General features: G+C 40.6%; 1 gene segment (V, D, J or C); it reads right to left on the reverse strand.

Moving 5' to 3' along the window:
* Positions 1 to 22452: 22452 nt before the first annotated feature.
* Positions 22453 to 24536, reverse strand: LOC130425840 (immunoglobulin heavy variable 3-33-like). The segment is given in 2 exon segments: positions 22453 to 22763; positions 24473 to 24536. Coding segments are annotated over 2 exon segments (375 nt in total).
* Positions 24537 to 25207: the final 671 nt, after the last annotated feature.

The raw sequence follows: 25207 nt of genomic DNA on the forward strand, positions 1-25207 counted from the left end.
TCAGGGTCGAGGCTGCCGGACTCCCTGTCAGAGTCGAGGTCGCCAGGCTCCTCTCCAGGTTCATGCCCGTCTGATTCCCCTCCAGGGTTGAGACCGCCGGTGTCCTGTCCTGCGACAGATCCCCGCCGGCTCTCCAGCCGTGCCGCCAGAGAGCACCGCCAGAGAGCAGTTAACTAACAGAGCTTCAGTCAGTATTTGAAAGAAGGCTACAGTAACCACGTCTTAACTGTCGCCTGTTAAATGTCACTCGTCCCGTATACGGGACACCTACATTTTCGTCAATGTGTGCATGTAATTTCTAATCGAATCATGACAAACTATATATCATTGGAAAGGTCTAAGACTCTAGAATACAGATTTCTTTGGTGTTTTTTTAAATAATTTATGTTAGGTGAGTAATTGATTATTTTTTATAAAGACTGTGCTTAGAATTTCTTGGTATCCTTTTGCATCTCGTATTTTTAATCAAAGAAAAACAAACTTTATTTTTTTTACAAAAAACCTAACGACTATTTAAAAAAATGTGTGTGTTATTTGTTTATTTTGGATCATATCGCGTCTCCCTGTGCTCGTGCTTGACTGATCTGAGTTCATAAGTTGTACAGTTGTGTTCAAAATTATTCAACCCCCACTGAAATTGATTGTTTTGGTCGGTTTGACATTGATTATGATCATTCAGTCATCCTGCTTACAATTAAATCAAAGAGGCACGTGTAGGTCAGACAAATATAACATAATATTTTTAATGAAATAACCACAAATGTCTTTTCGGAGCTCACATCATTATCAGTTTTATTCAGTCCCCAAGTGACATTCAATCTTAGTACTTAGTACAACATCCTTTTACAGTTATAACAGCTTTTAAACGTGAAGCATAGCTTGACACAAGTGTCTTGCAGCGATCTACGGGTATCTTCGCCCATTCATCATGGGCAAAAGCCTCCAGTTCAGTCACATTCTTAGGCTTGCGCACTGCAACTGCTTTCTTTAAGTCCCACCAGAGGTTCTCAATCGGATTTAAGTCTGGTGACTGCGATGGCCACTTCAAAATGTTCCAGCCTTTAATCTGCAACCATGCTCTAGTGGACTTGGAGGTATGCTTGGGATCATTGTCCTGTTGAAAGGTCCAACGTCTTCCAAGCCTCAGGTTTGTGACGGACTGCATCACATTGTCATCCAATATCTCCTGGTACTGAAGAGAATTCATGGTACCTTGCACACGCTGAAGCTTCCCAGTACCTGCAGAAGCAAAACAGCCCCAAAGCATGATTGACCCCCCGCCATGCTTCGCAGTAGGCAAGGTGTTCTTTTCTTCTTCTTCCTCCTCCAAACATAGCGTTGATCCATGGGCCCAAACAGTTCTAATTTTGTTTCATCAGTCCACAGAACACTATCCCAAAACTTCTGTGGTTTGTCCACATGACTTTTGGCATACTGCAGTCGACTCTTCTTATTTCTTTGGGGACAGCAAGGGGGTGCGCCTGGGAGTTCTGGCATGGAGGCCTTCATTACGCAGGGTGCGCCGTATTGTCTCAGCAGAAACTTCAGTACCCACATCTGACAAATCTTTTCTCAGTTCCTAAGCAGTCACACGGGGACTTTTCTCCACTCTACACTTCAGGTAGCGCACAGCAGTCGAAGTCAGCATCTTCTTTCTACCACGACCAGGTAGCGTTTCAACAGTGCCCTTTGCCTTGAATTTGCGAATGATGCTTCCTATGGTGTCTCCTGGTATGTTTAACATCTTTGCAATCTTCTTATAGCCATTGCCCTTCCTTTGAAGAGTAATCACCTGTTCTCTTGTCTTCTTGGACCATTCTCTTGACCTCACCATGTTTGTAACCACACCAGTAAATGTCTAGAAGGAGCTGAGTATCACAGTCATTTTAAAGCTGCCTAATTGGTGCTTATTAGGCTTTATTGCTGCTCCCTGATATCCACAGGTGTTTTCAATACCTGATTGAAAACACTTCATTGAACCTCTGTTCTTCAGAGTGGTAGTCTTTAAGGGGTTGAATAATTATGTCAATGAAGAATTCACAAAAGAAACATTTACTACTGTATTACAAAACTAATTGATGTCATTTTAGTTGCATATGGTTCTTTAAGAAGTCCTTGTAGGATTTCATTCTGAATACAATTACAAATGTACACTAAATTCCCTAAAACCATTTACAGCATTGGGGGTTGAATAATTTTAAACACAACTGTATATCTGACTATGAGCGCAGTTTCCGATATTATTTCCAAGTAATATATGGGAAGGATCATTCCGAGTTTGCTTGAACGTAGCTCTGGCTCTTGAACTCACAGTCTATGTCATTGTTAATGTTTGAAATAGGTTAAAATGACTGGAGAAGTTTTTCCCTTGTTTTTCATTGGGAAATTACATGTTTATTGTTTGAGATGGTGTGCTACTAGGGTTTCTGGGCCATCTGGTTAATTTGCCCCCTAAGAGTTATTGCAAACTCCTTTCAATAAGAGAAAAAAATATATGTAAATTTGAATGGTTTATTAATTAATAAAAAATAAGTCTGAAAATCTTAGTCAATTAATTAAAGCTAAACCAAAATATGTATTACATTAACAAGTTTTTTTTTCACTAATACAGTATGCTTGAGGTGTTACACACACTAATAAAATTGTGTATAAAAAATCCAGTATTCCCTTAAATCTGGATCTTTAGGGAGAAAATAGGTTCCTCTTGGCTCACAATACTCTGGGCAGCCCTCAAGTCATCTCGGACGGAACAAAGATCCCTCCAGCACCGACAACGCAAACAGAACAAACAGGAAAGGAAGAGGACCAACAAGTCTTCTTCACTTCACCCAACTAAAAGATCCATGCAGCATATACAGACTTCATTTCCTCCCCCTCCTCCTTCTGATCCCGGCGCAGGTAACACCAACTCGCCCAAGTCGTCCTAAGCCTTTTTGCAGAAAAGTTTAGAAACAAAAATGGCGTTCTTTGAAAGCATCCTCCATAACACCGGAAGTAACCCCAAGGTGAGCTCAAGATCTCTACAAAGTCTCTCTACTCACCCAGGAGAAAGAGACGATTACCACATAGCATTTTATGGGTGCGGCATGGTCTCGCCAATGCATTATGATTTTCTGTGATAACGAAGCGACAGTAGCCATGATAATCAAAGGAAGATTACCCTGCCTTTCCTGAGACGCCTGTTCTGGCAGTCAGTTCTCCAGAATTTTTATTACGGCTGTACATGTTCCAGGCCACCACAACGTCATAGCTGATGCGCTCTCCCGCTTTCGTTTTCAGGCTTTCAGACGGCTATGCTCATCAGCCAACCCGGATCCAATACCATCCCCCACCTTGTCGTGGATAAGGTTGAATTAGAAGATCTGCTTAATTCGGCCAGAAATTACATTTCAAAAGGTGTGGCTCCCTCTACACTTAAAACTTACACTTCTACCTGGTCCCTGTTCACTATGCTTTGTTTCTTTTTTCAAATCCCCATTTTTCCGATTAAGATCACCACCATTTGATCTTTTCTAGTCCACAACAACGAGAATCGCAATTTAAAAATATCTTCTATCGGTAGATTGCTGGCAGGTATCCAATTTTACACTACATACTTTAATCCTGTTTATCCTAGTCTTTTCACCAAACCGTCCGTGCGCCTGCTACTGAAAGGTTTAACCTAATCCTCCCGCAAACAAACAGACAAACGCCTACCCATCACCCTATCCATTCTGCATAAACCACATCAGTACGTAACGCACAGTTCCCTCCTTACATCAACGCCCTGCTAGAAGCTCTGTTCTTTACAGCTTTTTACAGTTTTATGCCCCTGGGGGAATTCACATCAGAATCTAAACAATTCGATCCTAAACGAGGTCTTACTTTCTCCACTATTAGTTTCTCAAGTAAATACCTCACGACATTCCTTAAGCACTCTAAAACCAACACTCTAGGCTCCGTTGCCACCACAACTATGTCAAAAATTAATAACAGCTTCTGCCCCTTTTGCTCCATGATTCAATATCTCATAATTCGCCCAAAAACACCTCATAATTTCCCCCCTATTCATTTTTCCCAACGGTGCACCCGTTACCAAAGCCTGGTGTAAAACATATTTAGTCTCCATATCTGCAAGCTGTGATCTATCTCCACTGCTATACACCGGACACTCCTTCAGGATCGGGGTAGCTACTTCAGCAGCAGCCATCAAACTGATGAGCAGATGGTCTTCATCAGCATTCGAATCAAACATAAGACCTGATCTCAAAACCATCCTCGGCGCCGAGCAAGCTATATCAAATCCCGTTCAAGGAATATCTCTCATGCGTTAACTGGTGGTGGTCTTTCGCTTATAATTCATGGATCACGTTCACAACTGTCTCATAAGTTTCAGCACACAGACATGTACCTGCATACTTTTATGGCTTATCAAGGATTTGACCTCACGACATGGCCTATCAAGGCCCTCATCCTCACATAACGGCACATCGAGCCCTTTTCACCATGCTTCAGCACCGAAACATTTATTTATTTATTTTTTCCACTGTATTTGACCGTCTCAATTTCGTGGCCTATCGAGGCCTCTGTCTCAATGTTCTGGCCTATCGAGGCCTGTGTCTCAATGTCATGGCCTATCGAGGCCTCTGTCTCAATGTCGTGGCCTATCGAGGCCTGTGTCTCAATGCTGTGGCCTATCGAGGCATGTGTCTCAATGTTGTGGCCCATCGAGGCCTGTGTCTCAATGTCATGGCCTATCGAGGCCTCTGTCTCAATGTCGTGGCCTATCGAGGCCTGTGTCACAATGTCATGGCCTATCGAGGCCTCTGTCTCAATGTCGTGGCCTATCGAGGCCTGTGTCTCAATGTCGTGGCCTATCGAGGCCTGTGTCTCAATGTTTTGGCCTATCGAGGCTTTTGTCTCAGTGTTGTGGCCTATGGAGGCCTTTGTTTCAATGTAGTCACCTATTAAGGCTTAGCAATGTATAGCCTATAAAGGCTCTCGTACAAAGCATCGCCTAGCACTGCATACCACCGTCATTACCTCCAAAGGGATATGCCAAATAAGCTTCTACTAGCAACCATAGCACTATCAAAATTCTCCCGCTCTCCCGCTCCCTCACAGCCTCCATGCCGGCAACTTCTCCCAAAACGATAAACGTTCAACGGACTATATTGATGTTCACTCTCACTCTGTGGATTTCATGATAGATGTCTTACTAACATATTTATTCTTAAATCTCGTTATTCAGGAACCTCAACAAACATCATCCGGTGGGTAGAAATGTATCCCAAAATCTTTGAGGGTAGGCTCCGCACCAGAGGCAAGCCTCTACATCTCCTGGGTTGGCTGCTCCCCTGCCTTCATCTCCAGGCAGGAAGTGCAGCATTTCATGACCCTCTGGATATGTGCCATGGACGGGGCCTCCTCCAAAAATACATATATGCTACTAATCTGCAACCTATCACCAATCAGCTGTCTAAATTAGCTCAGCTTTCCTGTAACTCAGTGGTAAGAACATTGTGATACCAAAGCAAGGTTGTGGATTCGATCCCAGGGGATTGCAAATACCTATGTAAATTGTATAGGATAAAGCAATGTAAGTCGCTTTGGATAAAACCGTCTGCCAAATGCCTAAAATGTAAAAATTTAAATTAATGTTCACTGTTACATAATCTTGCCTCTTGAGTCTTTCTGGTAGAAGTATGATTTATTCACATTATGTTCCCAAAACATCCAAAACCTTGTCTGGAATCATACTGAAACAGTTAATATAATAAAACTAGTATAGTGCAGTGTTTCCCCTAGGATTACAGCTTTGGGGGGGGGGTTGGTTTGTTGGGAAAAATTGACGCGAAATCTTAAATCATTTCCTTTTCATTCTTTATATCTATCTATCTATCTATCTATCTATCTATCTATCTATCTATCTATCTATCTATCTATCTATCTATCTATCTATCTATCTATCTATCTATCTATCTATCTATCTGTCACATAAATTGGTTTTCTGGGAGGGTAATGCTTTGTGTGACGTTTGTTGTATGTTTTGTTTGGGTTTTTCCTCCCGGTGTCAATCTCGTTATTAGTTCATTAGTTTCCACTTGTGTTTCTTCATTGTTAATTAGTCCCACACCTGATTCTGTTTTCCCGGAGTGTCTTCCTTTGTATTTAAGCCCGGTGTCTCCCTCTGTTCTTTGTCGAGTATTGTTTATGCTACGAGTGTTTGTTTCCTGAGTTCCTGGTTCACTGTTTTTCTTATATTAAAGTACTTATTTTGGATTACCCTTTGTTTGGACGCTTTCTCCAGTAAACATCTCTCCAGAGGACAATTTGAAATACCATCTCAGTCAAGATGGTCGTCCTCTGGAGAGATACGTGGAGGACTTCGTGGAGCTCAGCCAGCAGGTGAGTTGGGACGATTGCTCACTGAACGCGTGCTTTCTGATGGGGTTGGATGATGACTCCCATCGGTGTCTTGCTCCCGAATTTAGGGACAGACCCGTTTGGGAGTTTATCGACCTCATCCAGTGGATAATGGAATCTCGCCCCAGTGTGGGCGGGACCATCCTGGATGGGGTTGATCATCCGATCCCATCCGGGCACGCGTTGAGCAACCCAGCTCACCTCACTCCGGAGTCCTCCACCGGAGAAGGAGCCGCAGGTAATCATGCCCCCTTTGGGCCGGTGCCGTCCGGCTGTTGGTGGCTCTCAGAGCCGGTTCCTTCCGGCCTTCCAGAGCCTCTCCAGCCGTTCCCGCACGGCCTTCCAGAGCCTCTCCAGCCGTTCCCGCACGGCCTTCCTGAGCCTCTCCAGCCGTTCCCGCACGGCCTTCCAGAGCCTCTCCAGCCGTTCCCGCACGGCCTTCCGGAGCCCGCAGCCCAGCCGCCGGAGCCCGCAGCCCAGCCGCCGGAGCCCGCAGCCCAGCCGCCGGAGCCCGCTGCCCAGCCGCCGGAGCCCGCTGCCCAGCCGCCGGAGCCCGCTGCCCAGCCACTCCTATCTGGTCTCCCTGTATACTCCCGGACTAGGCCCAAATATTTTTTGGGGGGGAGCTATATATGTGGGATGGCCGGATTGGTCAGACCGCCCTCCAAGCCTCCAGAACGGCCGGCGCCCTCAAGGCCTCCAGAACGGCCGGCGCCCTCAAGGCCTCCAGAACGGCCGGCGCCCTCAAGGCCTCCAGAACGGCCGGCGCCCTCAAGGCCTCCAGAACGGCCGGCGCCCTCAAGGCCTCCAGAACGGCCGGCGCCCTCCAAGCCTCCAGAACGGCCGGCGCCCTCAAGGCCTCCAGAACGGCCGGCGCCCTCAAGGCCTCCAGAACGGCCGGCGCCCTCAAGGCCTCCAGAACGGCCGGCGCCCTCAAGGCCTCCAGAACGGCCGGCGCCCTCAAGGCCTCCAGAACGGCCGGCGCCCTCCAGGCCTCCAGAACGGCCGGCGCCCTCCAGGCCTCCCGAACGGCCGCCGCCCTACAGAGTCCCAGAGCTGGAAGTATCATCCTGGAGGCCTCCCATCCCACCATGTGTGGTCTTCCCTGCACCGGCCTCCAGGACGCCCACCCCCCCTTTCCCCTTTTTGCACTGTTTTGGCGTGAGGACGCGCCTTGTGGAGGGGGGGGTAATGTGACGTTTGTTGTATGTTTTGTTTGGGTTTTTCCTCCCGGTGTCAATCTCGTTATTAATTCATTAGTTTCCACTTATGTTTCTTCATTGTTAATTAGTCCCACACCTGATTCTGTTTTCCCTGAGTGTCTTCCTTTGTATTTAAGCCCTGTGTCTCCCTCTGTTCTTTGTCGAGTATTGTTTATGCTACGAGTGTTTGTTTCCTGAGTTCCTGGTTCACTGTTTTTCTTATATTAAAGTACTTATTTTGGATTACCCTTTGTTTGGACGCTTTCTCCAGTAAGCACGCGTGACACTTTGTAAGAGTTAAAAAATGTTAACATAAGACATCTCTTTAAAAATATAAAATAAACATATTTAAATCTTTTTAAAATTGACTTTTGCAAACAACCTTTATTAAATTTATAGAAGTATTTGTTAATAATAATGGACCAGAGCTGAAATAGTTTTATTTTTTAACTAACAACTAAAAAAAGATTTATATATACTAACAAATATATTGCTCATTCATTGTTTGTTGATGTTAGTTAATACATTTATATGATAAACAAATTTTAAATGGGCTTTTTTAGTGAGACGTTTTTTGTTCTATGATGCACTTATTGGAGAATAATCCTGTCAGACGCAGCACTGATGTGAACGCACGCTGTTCTGAACGTCATCACGTGCGCTGTACGTACGTCATCAAATGCGCTGGACATTCCCAAACAACACAGAGCGGACTGCATAGCGTATTAAATATCTCTTGTTTTATTTAATCAGCAGATTTACAATGTCCTGACTAAAAACATTTTAAACAAACATATGTAAATAGTAAGCGGCATGTAATTCATTAATATACATTTTATTGTTAATGAAATTAGAGGTTTCTGTTACCCGACATGTAATTACCACACTATATTATGAAAATATTAGGCCGTACGTAATTGGTAGATGAGAACCCAGCTGTCTAGAGATGCGCGGATGAGCTATGTCAACCGCATCCGCTGCTTAAATATACCCGCCCGCACGTATAATTTCCCCCGATATAGATATCCGCACCCGACCCGGACCCGATCATCACATGAATTACTTACAGTAGTTGCATATTACAAAGCATAACTTAATTCATCTTTGTTAAAAATCACATCGCTAAAACGCTCCCACACGGTACTTTTCTTTCCTACCTTTTGTTTTGTTTTTAATTCTCCCTTTTTAAATTTCTCTTGGATCTGTTTTGCCTCCTACGACGGCGTTTTAGTGCCACGTTAAAAATGTAAACAAATTCTCGAAATGTTAAATCAAAGTCGAAAAGTTACGAGAATAATTCAAAATGTTACGAGAATAATTAAAAAGGATACGAGAATGAAGTCGAAATGTTACGAGAATAAAGTCAATGTTTGCTTTAGTTATCATGAATCCATATGCCACAACGCGTCGTGACCTCCGCTGACGTACTTTATACAAATCCTCCACATCCATTGTTTCACGAGTTCACCTTAGCAAATAATTAAAAGGGGGACAGCGTAATTAAACTGATAATTTAGTATGCGTATTTGTCGTGCAGTCCGGGGAGAGGGCTCCGGGGTCGGCATTCTCTCCCGACCCCGGAGCACTCCCCCTTTGTTCGGGGCGAGGGCTATGATCTCTGTGTTTGCCCGTGCCCCGAGCGTTAGGAGGGCGGTGCGCCCCCCTTATATAATGGTAGGGGAAACACTGTAGTGCTTGTTATTACTCACTGGGTGCAGTGGAAAATATCAGCAGTGATAAAATTATGCATATGATTGTTTCATTCTCATCAATAGGCCTGTGACTGCAGAGCAGAACTGAAGGAGCTCTTTTTATAGCTATGTGTGTGCTGCAGGGTACATGACAAAGGGAGGTCATTTGCATAATTTTCTAATTAATGTAAAATAAATAGTACTCTTTTTTACATTACATTTTCCAAATTTACAGCCCGTGCTGTAAAAGAGTTATTAAAAAAGGTTAAGCATAACTGTTAGGATATGACTTTAAACCTTTGAAGGGGATTTTTTAAAAACACAACTAATTCTTCTAATAATGCCATCAAACAATCAAATATTTTTGCAAATAGTACTACGCAGTTAAACATTTCAAAGCGTTTACAATAAAGTAGCCAGTACCAGAACTGTATTTCTCTTACAAGTAATTAAACACAACTGTAACTACATAATACTGTCCAGGTCATGTAAAAACCTAGATTAACAGTACTTCACTCGAATCATATTCATTGATTTATGTTTTTAGTAAATATAAATCAGATTTTATAATATTTATATAAAATTTGCTTTTATCCAATACATGTTCTGAAAATAACTCCCAATACAATATTGAAAAAGTGTTCTTTATTTAAATTAATTTAAACATTACAAATGCTTAAAACACAAAAATACATTTAAAACAATTAATGTTATTTGCAGGAATGCATGAACCCTTCTGTCATTCAAACCATTCTATCAAATGTAATGTAAAAAAAGTGTTGTACTGTATATTGTAAAAAGAATTGTACTTGGACTGCCACCTGTTTTAAAATGGAATTCACCATTAACTTACAATATGAAATTTAAATAAAATAAATTATTTTATAGAATTGTATCTGACAAGATGGTTAGTAAATGTTGACATAACTTTCATTTTTAGATAAACAATCACTTATACACTCTGTTTGGCTGACATACACAGCTAAGATGACATGAGGCGTTGTGCTGGCAAATGCAGTTTTGCCTGTAATTTAAAAAAAAACAATGCCAGATCCTTAACACATGTGTAAGGGATCAAACCTTGGTTCATTCCATGACTATTAAGAGATGGGCCCACATTGTCACCATGGACTTGGATGTCTGGAACTTCATCAATCATGTCAGTATCTTGTAACGTGTGTGTGGCTGTGTGACAACTATGTGTGTGGCTAAGGACGACCTCATTCTAAAATATGTTTTGCATCACTCAAAAGGAAAAGTAACTTTTTTACCTTTCCGTAACGTTATATGTACTCTTAAATGAATACACAACGAGGAAACTTTATCAGCCACAAAATCACATCCTTGAACACTGGGTTACCCAGTGTTTTTTGTGGTTACCACTATACTGAAACGTGCTTGATTTCTGTGACAGACCAGGCGTGTGATTTTTATACATCATAGACTGCAATGCAGAAAACATTCAGAAATTTCCAGGACAATGTTCTATGCCACATGAAAATCTGTAATTAGCTTGGTTTCTATGACTTTTTGCATGGGGAAAAAAGTTTTAAAACTTGCAGTCTGGTGGTTGCAAAGCTTACAGAAACACATATTTCTAGCAGTCTTTCACGGAATGCTTACAACTAAGTTGCAATAATACGTTATCTTGCTTTTTCTCTCTTGGGAATACAATCTTTGTTGGAAATGTAAATTTGTCTCAGCTCAGTCGTAATGCGGTTCTATCAGCTACTTCGTAAATTTACGGTTCTTTCGGCTCCATCTGGAAAGTTCTCTCAGCTCCATTGGAAATGTCCGGTTCTCTCAGGTATTAAATATTCTAGTGAAAAGGGACCATCCTCTCAGCTCCGTCGGAAACTTGCGGTTCTCACAGGTATACAATATCAATTTAAAAGTTAAAGTCTCTCTCAGCTCCGCCGAAAACACAGCATTACATTTTCAGCCTCAGGTGTTTTCAGAAAATTGGCCACTCAAATATACTTTCCCGGTAAAAACTTCTCCGTTCTGCAGTGGGGTTTTGTTTTCAAAACTTATAGAGCAAAGCCGCTGTATCTCAGAAATGAGCACAATAATTACTTTGTGTTCATAGACCGCCAAAGACCGTTAGGGGAAATACATTATGGTACATCAATTAAAAACAATACAGTACATCACTGTATTTTGTGTTTGACGTCACACAAAATTCCCACAATGCAATGGAAATTACAGTTATTTACTGTATAGATAAATTGCTGTATTATACTGGGCGATATAAAGTAAATAACTGTAAAAATTACAGAAATGTCTTATAATGCAGTATAATAACCTTGGATGAGGAAGTGGTTTTTGTATTATACTTTCAATAAACCGATTCACAGTGAGTCTCTAGCACAATAATAAACTGCTGTATCTTCAGTCTTTAGACTGTACATCTCTAGATGCAGTTGATTATAGTCGTCTCTTGACACTGTGAATCTTCCCTGCACTGACTGGGAATAGTAGATATAAGAACTGGATGTGCTAATATATGCAACCCATTCAAGTCCTTTTCCAGGAGCCTGTCTCACTACAGCTGCAGCAAAACTCCTGAATGTAAATCCAGATGCAGTGCAGATCAGTTTGAAAGATTCACCAGGTCTTTTCAGCACAGCTGGAGATTGAGTGAAGGTTTGACAGTGAACATCTGCGGAACATAAAACATAATAATTATGCATTGAAAAATCAGCTACATTTATAACAATCTGTCAATTACAAATTATTTAGAGATTAATTACAGACCATATAAACATAATATCAAGAGTAAATGAATCAATGTCGTCATTGTTACTTGAATCTTTAGATAATCTTCGTAGACTGTCATAGAAACATTTCTCTTAGCTGCTTTAAAAAAAACGTACATACATACAGTATGAGTTTTGCATGAACTCCTCCTCCAGTGATGACTTGTTTGTTCCTGTGTGTATGAAAACAAGTTCAGCTAAATTTGTAACAATGCAAACTCATATTTAGGAAGTTAAGTGTACAAGAATTGAGAAGCAGTTTGATCTTTTTTATTACATGGAATAAAACGTGTTGCTTCTTTAAACCATTAATGAAATAAGCACATGTAAAATCATTGAATCTCCCAAATATAAAAAGATGATAGCTTAATACTTATAGATGAAAATAAATTATTAAGAGGACATTTTCTGAAATTTGACCTTTTGCATGTGTTGAATAGTCAAACATGTACACACGCACTGTATTCTGTATATGTGGGCCTCATCTGGGCTTCTGACCACACAAGTGCCTTCCGTTGTATTTTTTTCCCTACTATGGCAGTAAAACTCACTCACATTCTTCCAGATATCTTTCTTTGCGTTCATCAGAACAAGGAAATTTATACAGATTTGGACCTATATAAGGTTGAGTACATGTTGATAGAATCTTCATTTTTGGGTGAACAACAACACTGATGCCTTTATCACTAAAGCTACAAAACCAGCCAATCCATTCCGCTGCTTTTCCACTTGAGTGTCATATCGTATTGAAGCATGATTCTTTTGGGAGCAAAAATTTCATTTGACTGACAAGAATGCAACTTCATGGAAATATAGCAGTGTTTGGAGAATGAAACTTCAAGAATAACTGATATGACTCAAAACCTTAGAAGGAGATTTAGAAAAACTGTTACATTTTCTACTAATGCCATCAAACAAAAGAATATTTTAGTGTTTTATGCAAATAGTACTTTTTACTAGATTATCCATTATTATTTACTAGATAGCACAAGTGTACATACAATCTGTTAATATGCATATTCTACTATAAACTATCCAGTACAGTGTTTCTTATGTCAGGGATTGAGGTGAAGAACAAAAGTGCAGGCAGGCAGTGAAGGGGTAAAACAAGATTTATTAAACAGGAAACAAAACAAAAGCCCACGATGGGACTTAAAAAAGGACTTAATAATAATATACAAACAAGAAACAGGACTTCCCACGTGGGGGCAAAAAACTCAAGGCAAGGCAAGGCTGTCCACAGGGTCAAGTAATTTACGTTTTTCTACACCACATGACATGGTAACATACAAAACGAACTGGCACAGGACAGCAAAAACAAGGGCATTAAATAGGGAGAGGAACAGAGGATAATTAACAAGGGACAGGTGTGAATAAGAGGTCAGGTGTGGAAAGCTATACGAGGAAAAAGAGGGGCGGGGCCAAAGACGAGACCAGAGAGAACGCATATTAAGTCATGATAGACAATAATATGTTTCTCTCCATACAAAACAAGGGATCCTGCCATGATTCTGACACTAGACCAAGAAGAACATGACAAGATGAGCCAGAATCATGACACTCTTATTTTGTTATCCCCCATTTTCTTTACAATAGTCTTTATTTTATACATTCATATTTTAGAATCTTTTAGACTGTAAATCTTATTATATTGTGTCGTCATTGTGTTGAATGTCTGTACTTCCAACACCAAAGAAAATTCCTTGTGTTTGCAAGCACACTTGGCAATAAAGCTCTTCTGATTCTGATTCTGAATAATTGAAAAGAAGATCTCATAAAGGAACTTAGGTATGCTTAAGCTTTTTCAAATGACCTCTATTTTAAATAACCTTTAATTCAAGTTATTGTGTTTTTGTTTTTGGCGATTTCATGCTAATAAATATCTACTAACATACTTTGTAATATCTTTGTTTGTTTTTGTACTGAGGTCTGTGTGTTTGGAACATTGTGTCCATTTTGACAGAGTAATTCCCCACTGTGTCATCATCAGCCTGTTGAGTCACTGTACTGCTGGATGGATCCTAAGCAATGCTAAACTTTCTTTTTAAAGAATCTTTCTGATAAGTGCTAAATTGAATAGCACATTTAATTATTAATTTAAATATTTTCCTATTAAAAGTTATAGAAAATAGAACTTGCATAGTTAAACATACTTTACAATGCAAATGAGCCCATTGTAATCATAAAATTTGAATAAATATCACACTGGCAAGATTTTGACAATTTGTGACTGTAAAATTTATATATTTTATTATATAATTGATATACTGAAGTGTGCTTAATCTTAGGTCAGAACATCTAACACAAATTCTCCTTGAGTTCTCACAAATGTATGATCATTACAATGCAAAAAAATATTCATTTAAAGTATTGATAAAGAGTGGTTTGTTTGTATATTTTTGATACAGTAGTTTGGGAAGTTTTCTGTTTTAGTATCCTCGGGCCTTAAGTCATTTCATTCATGAACAGTTTTTGTGCAGCACTGTAGTTTTCTGTCTAACTGTGAGTCTCTTGCACAGTAATACACAGCTGTGTCCTCCATCCTTAGGCTTTTTATTTCTAAGAGCAGCATGTTTTTACTGTTGTCTTTAGTGATGGAGAACTGTCCCTGCAGAGACTGAGCATAATATGCAGTTGTGCCTGTATCTATAAATCCAATCCATTCCAGAGGACTCTGTGGTTTCTGACGGACCCATTGCATATAGTAGCTGCTCATAGAGAATCCAGACACAGTGCACGAGAGAGTGACTGATTCTCCAGGTTTCTTCACCACAGAATCAGAGGACGTCAATGATTGACTACTTACACCTGAAAAACATGGAAAATTAATACTAGATAATTTAGAAAAGTGTTGTGAAAGTAAATATCCAGAGAGCTGAAATAATTTTCTCACATGAAATAATCGTCAGCAAAATCCCGTACTGTAACATTTTTAATATCACCCTAAAACTGTCAAATGAAGAGAATAACAAGTTACAGTTTACACTAAAAGGAAGCTACAGGCTCAAACACTGACTGAGGATTCAGTTTATATTCAGTTTATAATACAGTCTATTAGGACTTTGTGTGCCCCTCCCTTCAAAATGATTTGCATTTATAGAGCTTTGCAGATGTAGATTTACATTTACATTTACATTTAGGCATTTGGCAGACGCTTTTATCCAAAGCGACTTACATTGCTTTATCCTATACATTTTACATAGGTATTTGCAATCCCCTGGGATCGAACCCACTACCTTGCGTTGTTAACGCAATGCTCTGCGTTGTTAACGCAATGCCCATATATGTAGATTGTACGTAAAAGTTGCAGTCAAATTAACATAAAGATTGGAAGAGATATTATGATCCTATAGTTTTTCCAGTAAAATTTGATTTGTTTTGGTATCATTTAAATTGTCAAATACTATTCTAAATATCCAAAATATTAAATTTGCTTTTGAGAATTACAAACAGTGAAATACCGAAGTCCAAGATTATTGCTATGAAGTAGTTCCTTTGCATTTTCAGTGTGAGGATGAGGTCTGCTTGTATAAACATTTTAAAAATGTTTTGCAGGATTTTTTTTAGTAGGTTAGCATGATGAGCAAACGCGTATTTTCTTCTGTTGAAGCCATTCTGTTGTTGATTTAATTTTTTAATTTTAATTTTAGTCATTTGGCAGATGCTTTTATCCAAAGCGACTTACAGTGCACTTATAACAGGGACAATCCCCCTGGAGCAACATGGAGTAAAGTGTCTTGCTCAAGGACACACTGGTGGTGGCAGCTGGGATCGAACCAGCAACCTTTGATTTACCAGTTCAGTGGTGTAACCCACTAGACCACCATCTCACATTTTACTTCTATGCTTTGGGTCGTTGTCCTGTTGCATCGTCCATCCTCTGTTAAGCTTTAGTTGGCGGACAGATGGTCTTAAGTTTTCCTGTAAAATGTCTTGATAAACTTTGGAATTCATTTTTCCATCGATGACAGTAATCCGTCCAGGGCCTGAAGTAGCCCCAAACCATGATGCCCCCTCCACCATATTTCACAGTTGGGATGAGGATTTGATGTTGGTGTGCTGTGCCTTTTGTTCTCCACACATAGCGTTGTGTGTTCTTTCCATCCATCCATCCATCCATTTTCTACCGCTTATCCGGGGCCGGGTCGCGGGGGCAGCAGTCTAAGCAGGGATGCCCAGACTTCCCTCTCCCTAGCCACTTCCTCCAGCTCTTCCGGGGGGACACCGAGGCGTTCCCAGGCCAGCCGGAGACATAGTCCCTCCAGCCCGGAACACCTTACCGGGAAGGCGTCCAGGGGGCATCCGGAAAAGATGCCCGAGCCACCTCAGCTGGCCCCTCTCGATGTGGAGGAGCAGCGGATCTACTCTGAGCTCCTCCCGAGTGACCGAGCTTCTCACCCTATCTCTAAGGGATCGCCCGGCCACCCTGCGGAGAAAGCTCATTTAGGCCGCCTGTATCCGGGATCTTGTCCTTTCGGTCATGACCCACAGCTCATGACCATAGGTGAGAGTAGGAACGTAGATTGACGGGTAAATCGAGAGCTTCGCTTTGCGGCTCAGCTCCTTCTTCACCACGACAGACCGGTACAGCGACTGCATTACTGCAGAAGCTGCACCGATCCGTCTGTCAATCTCCCGCTCCATCCTTCCCTCACTCGTGAACAAGACTCCCAGATACTTGAACTCCTCCACTTGAGGCAGGAACTCTCCACCTACCTGAAGTGAGCAAGCCACCCTTTTCCGGCTGAGAACCATGGCCTCAGATTTGGAGGTGCTGATTCTCATCCCAGCCGCTTCACACTCGGCTGCAAACCGTCCCAGTGCATGCTGAAGGTCCTGGTCTGATGGGGCCAGCACGATGACATCATCCGCAAAGAGCAGAGATGCAATCGTGTGGTCACCAAACCCGACGCCCTCCGGCCCCTGGCTGCGCCTAGAAATTCTGTCCATAAAAATTATGAACAGAACCGGCGACAAAGGGCAGCCCTGCCGGAGTCCAACATGCACCGGAAACAAATCTGACTTACTGCCGGCAATGCGAACCAAGCTCCTGCTCCGGTCGTACAGGGAGCAAGCTTCCTCCCCCGCCATCGGCTCCAACTCACCACCAGGTGGTGATCGGTTGACAGCTCCGCCCCTCTCTTCACCCGAGTGTCCAAGACATACGGCCGTAGGTCAGATGAAACAACAACAAAGTCGATCATTGACCTCCGGCCAAGGGTGTCCTGGTGCCATGTGCACTGATGGACACCCTTATGCTTGAACATGGTTTTCGTTATGGCCAAACTGTAACTAGCACAGAAGTCCAATAACAGAACACCACTCGGGTTCAGATCAGGGGGGCCGTTCCTCCCAATCACGCCCCTCTAGGTGTCACTGTCGCTGCCCACGTGGGCGTTGAAGTCACCCAGCAGAACGACGGAGTCCCCAGTCGTGGCGCTTTCCAGCACCCCTCCCAGAGACTCCAAGAAGGCCGGTTACTCTACACAGCCATTTGGCCCATAGGCGCAAACGACAGTGAGAGACCTATCCCCGACCCGGAGGCGCAGGGAAGCTACCCTCTCGTTCACCGGGGTAAACTCCAACACATGGCGGCTGAGCTGGGGGGCTATAAGCAAACCCACACCAGCCCGCCGCCTCTCACCCTTGGCAACTCCAGAGTGGTAAAGAATCCATCCTCCCTCGAGGAGTGTGGTTCCATAGCCCAAGCTGTGCGTAGAGGTGATCCCGACTATCTCTAGTCGGAATCTCTGAACCTCACGCACAAGCTCCGGCTCCTTCCCCGTCAGAGAGGTGACGTTCCATGTCCCTAGAGCTAGATTCCGTGTCCAGGGATCGGGTTGTCGAGGCCCCCGCCTTCGACTACCATCCGTTCCACTTTGCACCGGCCCCTTACGGTCCCTCCTGTAGGTGGTGAATCCACGGGAGGGTGTGTTCTTTCCAAACAACTCAATTTTGGTTTCATCTGTCCACAGAATGTTTTGCCAGTAGTGCTGTGAAACATCCAGGTGCTCTTTTGCAAACTTCAAACGTGCTGCAATGTTTTTTTTTGGACAGCAGTGGCTTCCTCCGTGGTGTCCACCCATGAAGTCCATTCTTGTTTAATGTTTTCCTTATTGTAGATTTGTCAACAAAAATGTTAGCATGTGCCAGAGATTTCTGTAAGTGTTTAGCTGACACTCTAGGATTCTTCTTCACCTCATTGAGCATTCTGCGCTGTGCTCTTGCAGTCATCTTAACAGGACGACCACGCCTAGGGAGTGTAGCAACAGTGCTGAACTTTCTCCATTTGTTGACAATCTATCTTACCGTGGACACATGGACATCAAGGCTTTTAGATATACTTGTTGAGCTGAATTTGAAATTGAAGAACAAAAAGGACTATTATATATTCATCATTGTTAAATAAAGAGATTTCAGATCAAAATGAGTGCAGACTATTGGTTGTGAGCACAAAGTGCAACCTGGAAGGACAAGGAAGCTGATTGGCCATTGAAGCTGCACATGGCACATATATGCAGGTGTGTGTGATTACCAGGGAGCAGAGAGATCTTTTGGCAACAGTGGATATCTTCTTCCACCCAAGTTGGTGGGTTTGGTGGTTGTAAAGCCAAAAGAGAGAAAGACTGCTGGGAAAGGCCACAATGTGTTCATCAATTTTGAGATGCTACTGGTAGGACAAAAATTAATTTACCAAGTGACTACAAATGTTGTGTATGTTTGGACGTTGTTTGTTGATGCTAGCAGTTTTAGCATCCAACATGCTAATTGGACATGTGCCATGTGCATCTGCTTTTACATTGATATGTAAACTGTTAATATCTTAACAAGGTTGTTTGTACTTTAATATAATTGAATGTACATTGCTCTCAATACTGTGTGTAGTGACTCATGTATATATATGTATAGGTTATTAAGCTAACCATCTGAAATAATCATTGAAACAAGTACAAGACCAAATCATTCTTGCGAAATTTCCAATAAATTGCTTCGATGATGAAGAATCAGATGTTTTGAGTTATTCCATGCACCCTCCAGAGTTGATTGAAGCCTTTTGTTCAAGTTTGGGCAGACATTGAGGCAAAGAACCCTGAGAACTTGACAATACTTTTGTAGCCCTTTCCAGATTCATGTAAGTCAACAATTCTTGATCGTAGGTCTTCTGAGAGCTCTTTTGTGCGAGGCATGGTTCACATCAGACAACGCTTCTTCAGAACAGCAAACTCAAAACTGGTGTGTGTTTTTTATTGGACAGGCCAGCTTTAATCAACACATCCAATCTCATCACATTGATTGGACCCCGGTATGGCTGACTCCTGGCTCCAATTAGCTCTTGGAGAAGTCATTAGTCTAGGGTTTCACATACTTTTTCCACCCTGCACTATGAATGTTTACATGTTGTGTTCAATAAAAACATGAAAATGTATAATGTTTGTGCGGTATTAGTTTAAGCAGACTGTGTTTCTCTATTGTTGTGACTTAGATGAAGATCAGAACACATTTTATGACCAATTTATGAAGAAATCCAAGTAAGCCCAAAGGGTTCACATACTTTTTCTTTCAACTGTATAACATCACCACTACCAGAGTTAACTCTTCCAATCCACTCCAGAGCTTTCCCTGGTTTCTGCATCATTCAGTGCATATAGTACTCTATCATGTCAAAACCAGATATTATACAGGAGATCTTCACTGTTTCCTGAGGTCTCTTTACCACAGCAGGAGACTGATCTAATCTGATCACATCACCACTGACACCTGTGAAATATTTATCACATCAACTGAGATCATCTAATTTTTTTTTAAATGCTCTCATAGCTGGAAATGATATAAGTGTAAACAATACCTTAATAAGTAATGACAACAATAAAGATGAAATGCCAAATATCTTCATCATAGTTAATATAATAATTCAAAAATGTAATTGCTTCACATTAAATATTAGTTCATGTCTTTTAAAGTGACCAGTATGAATTTGAATGTTATGTATAGGTAACAGCAAGTGCATTTGTAGGATCTTGAGTATATGGTCATATTAGCTACTGTACAATATCATATTACAGAGATTACCTTACATTTTCAGGTAAACAAATGAGGAGGAGGAGTTACTGATATGTTACTCCTAAAGGCATGACAAAAACAGACCACATCGGATATTTAATTGATGGTGGCAAAAGGACGCCCTCTTTTGGTGTCATTTGGGCACTATTTTGTAACATGTTATCATTATAATTCATCACAGTCTCTATTACATAATTTCCGGGGGGACAAAGATCCTGTTGCACAATAATACACTGCAGTGTCTTCAGTTTTTAGCTGATTCATCTGCAGATATAAATTCTAGCTGTCTTTAGATGCTGTGAATCTGCCTTGAACTGTTGAAGCCGAGCTCTTGTCCGTATCTGAATAATAATAAATGATCCATTCCAATCCTTTCCCAGGTGCCTGACGGATCCAGAACATGTTAGTGCTCTGAACAGTAAACCCACTGCAGGCACAGGTCAGTTTGTGTGAATGACCTGGAGCCACAACTACTGGCTGTTCAGACTGTGTAAGCACAACCTGTGAGTCAATACCTGTTTATAAACACAAGTTGTGATTATTATATTTTTATTCACACTGTCAGATACAGTTTGATTTATGTAGAGAGTATACTTACAAGACATAGAAGCTGTCAACAGGAAGAGATATAAAGTCACCATGATTTAAATCAAGGCAACAATGGTGATTCACCTCATAAAAGATGAAAAAGAGTGCACTTAAAATGTGTCTGTAGGTTTGTTAATATGATAAGGATCTCAAATTCATTTGCATTGAAACCTCAGCTTTGCAAAAAGTGAAAATAGAGTGTGCCTGCTTAAGCCTGCCTTAATATTCATGCTGGCCCAGCCCCTATTTTTTGCTCACTAGACCAGCAGGTGAACCAGGAAAACTGTGGACGATCTTTATTGGCCTGGTTGGCCTGGGAAATCTCGATTTGAAGAAACAAATATCACAAATTTACTTCACTTTATAACGGCAATTATATTTTTGACTTCACAAATATTTTATTTAAATCCTATCACATGGAGCACATTTTAGGTTTACATTTTTGTCATTGTCATATGATCTATATCCATGGCAAGCTTCTCTTTTCTCATCCCGGTAGTGTTTGTTTTTGTAACCGTATGTAACATGCACGGAGATGTACAGCTGTTTCCTCAGTTTTTCAAACTTTATTGCTGGTCTATTTTCTTGATGGAAGTCTCTAGAGATGAAGTTGCTTGTTCGTCTGACATTGTAAGCTATTTGTCCATTATCATTGATATCAAACTGTGTTCTTTCTGTCAATTCCAAAGTGCACAGTGACTTAGTATATTTGACCAATAATATGTTCAATTAGGAATTTATTATTTAAAAACACACAGTTCATATGCCTACTCCACTACACAAACCATAGCTTTAATTTTCATACTGTATTTCAATGCTAAACATACGACTTTAGTGTTTTTGCACATTTTTGCACAAACATTAAACTATTTTTTTTCAATTGTGCTATACTGAACACAGTAATACACAGCTGTGTCCTCTACATGGAGATTGTGTCTTTTGCGATATATTGTGTTTGCAGACATGTCTCTGGAAATGGTGAATTTGTTTTTCAGTGAAGCCTTGTATATGCTACCACCAGAATGGATCATGCAATGAACTCAAGTGTCTTCCACCGTACATGTCTGATCCAGGAAGGTGCCTTTGAGCCATCACTAAAGAGCAACACTTTACATGAAATACTAATATATTCTCCAGGTTTTACCATGAGAGAGTTTGACCTCATCGAAACTTCACACAATGAAGGGTGAGCTGGGTTCATCAAAACTGCGAAATTTGCTTTGGGTTTTCCCTTATGTTTACAGCTTGTGTAACAGTTTAAACAGGGCTTTAAAAACAACTGAAAAGTCTAAAAATGGCCCCAAATGTTGTTAATTTCACTTTTGAAGTATATAAAAAGTTCTATGAAGTTTGATTTGAAAGGGTGTTAATGGTGAAATATCCCTTCATAATGAAATATGAGAGGATAATACATTTCATGCAATACATTTATGTTTCATGTTTTGTAATTGAATTTGAATTAATTTTATCTTTCTGCATGACAAATCTAAAATTTACAGAGCTTATATTTGGAAAATAAAAAATAGCAGTAAGTTAGAATTTACAGTTAGTGTGGAACCCAAGAATATTGCAGATGCACGGTAAGCATATTTGGCACTTCAAAATATAAAATGTAAGGTTTACAACATAATGCATTAATAGAAATAAAAGTGCAACAAAGATACTAGATAAAAAGGTTCAACCTTTAATTGCTATTCAAAACCCCTCCCCTTTTGGGTTTTTGTAAGAATAGCCGTATTACTTCAATCAAAGTGAATCTCTGGCACAATAATACACTGCAGTGTCTTCAGTCTTCAGCTGATTCATCTGCAGATAGAAATTCGTGCTGTCTTTAGAAGCTGTGAATCTGCCCTGAACTGTCTGAGCTGAGCTTTTGTCAGAGTCTGTATAATAGTATATAATCCATTCAAGTCCTTTTCCTGGTGCCTGACGGACCCAGTGCATCCAATAGCTACTCAGAGTGAATCCACTGCAGGCACAGGTTAGTTTGATGGATCCACCCGGAGACACAGTTACAGGCTGTTCAGATTGTGTGAGCACAACCTGAGAGTAGATTCCTTAACACAGACACAAAAAACATCACTGCAATCAATGTGATTGTATTTTATATCATAATTTCTTAACAAATCCCTAACTCTTTTTCTAAATGTTTTGTAATGTATATAAACTCACTGTTTACAGAAACCAGCAAAAGAATGAACGTAAGTAAAAACATTGTTTCTCTCTTCCCTTTCAGCCACTTAGGTCAGTCATAAATCATTTATCAGTCATTTATATAGGAAAGATGGAAGATGTGTTTTGCATTGCTGATGCATTTTTTCATGTAGGTGTGTTTAAACATGTTACTTTGCTTTTTTTAAACGAAGGAGACTAGAGCCCTCTGTTGGTGTCTAAAATATTTTTTTTTGTGGGGCGGGGCAGCACGTCATGGTATGTAGAAGATTACCTTTAGATACATTTAAATTGCTTTTCAAAGCCCTAAATACAGCCTTAGTGTTCAGCGTCAAGAGATGTTTTGAACAATTCATGTAAACATCCAAATATTTTGTCATGTAGTAAGGATGATTGTGAATTTCAAATAGTAAAAAACTATGAAAACAGTATATTTCATTACATTACCAAATTCAAATATTTATTAGTTGTCAAATAGTGTAATTGAGAGATTATTGTACAGGTTTTTGTTTTTGTGTATCATTGTGTGTAGCGAGGCTGAACATCCAGTTATTTTACAGGGAATGGAAAATGTTTCTCTAGGTTTAACTACCATGACTGCAGTTTGGTCCAGATAAATACACATAATACCTGTAAAGAAATAACACTTAAATAAACTCATTGAGTTAAATACTAACAGAATACAGCTGCTAGAATCAGCAGTACTGATAAACAGCGCATGGTTATGGTTTATTTTGTATTATTTCTATGCTGGGATGCTGTTTGAACCTGAGAGGCTTTTATGATGACTCTTTGCTGATGTTTACTCGAAAGTGGGTAGGGATTTGCAGTGATGCAAAATAGTTTTCATCTGAACAAATATTTTAATTCACATTAAAAGATTTACATTTAGAGTAAATATAGACAAAATTACGATCAATTTAGGATGTTAGGAAGAATAATCTGTTGCATAAACCATATGTAACCATTGATGTTATGATAAAAGTGAATTTTTAGATGTGTTCATTTAGAGTTTTACAATAAAAGTCAACTCTATGTCCTTTGTTTTTTCAATCTTAGTCTTTCAGTTAAATGTATTTTACTGTGTATATAAATGTTTCTATATTTGACCTGAGGCTGCTATTTCTCCAACATGCCAACCAGCCATGAAAGTGTTATAGAAATCGAGATCGAAATAGATGATGAAATTCAAAGGAAGTGAATTTCATAACAGTGAAGCAATATCAAAGCAGGGGGGGCTGTATTAATTTCAAACAGGGCTGTAGTTGTCCATCTACTTGAGCACAAAATAAGAAACAAATAACAATATCACTAAAGTATCATATGGGTTTAATAGTCATGGCAGGATCCCTTGTTTCATGTAGAGAGAAACAATTTTGGATCTTATGGATCGCCATACTCTCTCTCCGGTCCAGTCTCTGTTACCGCCTTTTCGTCTCTTTAGTTTGATTGTCAATTAGTTCATGCCACACACCTGTTCCCTCTTGATTTGCTCAACTTTAAATAGTCCTCATGTTTTATTGTTCTGTGGTCCATCATTGTATTCAGTGTGCCACTTATGTGCTGTATTGTATTCGTTATACTTAAATGTTGCCCATGCCCATGCCCATGCCCATGCCCATGCCCATGCCCATGCCCATGCCCATACCCATACCCATTCCAATGCTCGTGTTCCTGTTGGTGATATTCTGACAAGTCTAGTAAGTTTTTAGTTACTAGAAAACTAGTACCTCGGTGCTTCTAGCAACCCAGAAAACATAAAAAAAGAACCCACCAAGTTTGTTTTGGTGTGCCTTTTCCTACAAGCATGTGAGAAATCGAGCCGTTTCAGATTTGTCTCTGATTGTGACGTCCAAAGCGTTTTTTATCATAATTTTAGTTTAATTGTTATATAATTATCATAATTGTTGTTTTCACAAGCGACAGCGTTGTGCGAGAAGCCATGGCTAAAGTTCTTGGACGACATGCAATGTAGTCCTCGCACAGTCCAAACCTAGGAAGAGACAGGAGTGGATTTATTTTATTTTTAGAGGAAATCCATGAGAAACCATAAGTAAAAACCTGCTTGTTTGCGCGAATCACTTCAAGCCGGAGTGCTTTTCAACCTGGGACAGTACTAGCAGGACTAACTTCAAAGTTGTTCCTCAAGAGGGATCGAGACCGACTGGACGTGACAAAACTGCAGATGTGAGGAATATTTATCAACAGTCTAAATCGACCTATATGTACTGTATATATAAGAGGATAACGTTAGTATATGATAGCGAAGGGAGTTAAGTCAGTCACTGGCTTAATAGAACATTCAAAGCCATTGTTCAACGTACTTTAT

This window comes from Triplophysa dalaica, chromosome 7 (genome assembly GCF_015846415.1).
Source record: "Triplophysa dalaica isolate WHDGS20190420 chromosome 7, ASM1584641v1, whole genome shotgun sequence".
NCBI lineage: Eukaryota > Metazoa > Chordata > Actinopteri > Cypriniformes > Nemacheilidae > Triplophysa > Triplophysa dalaica.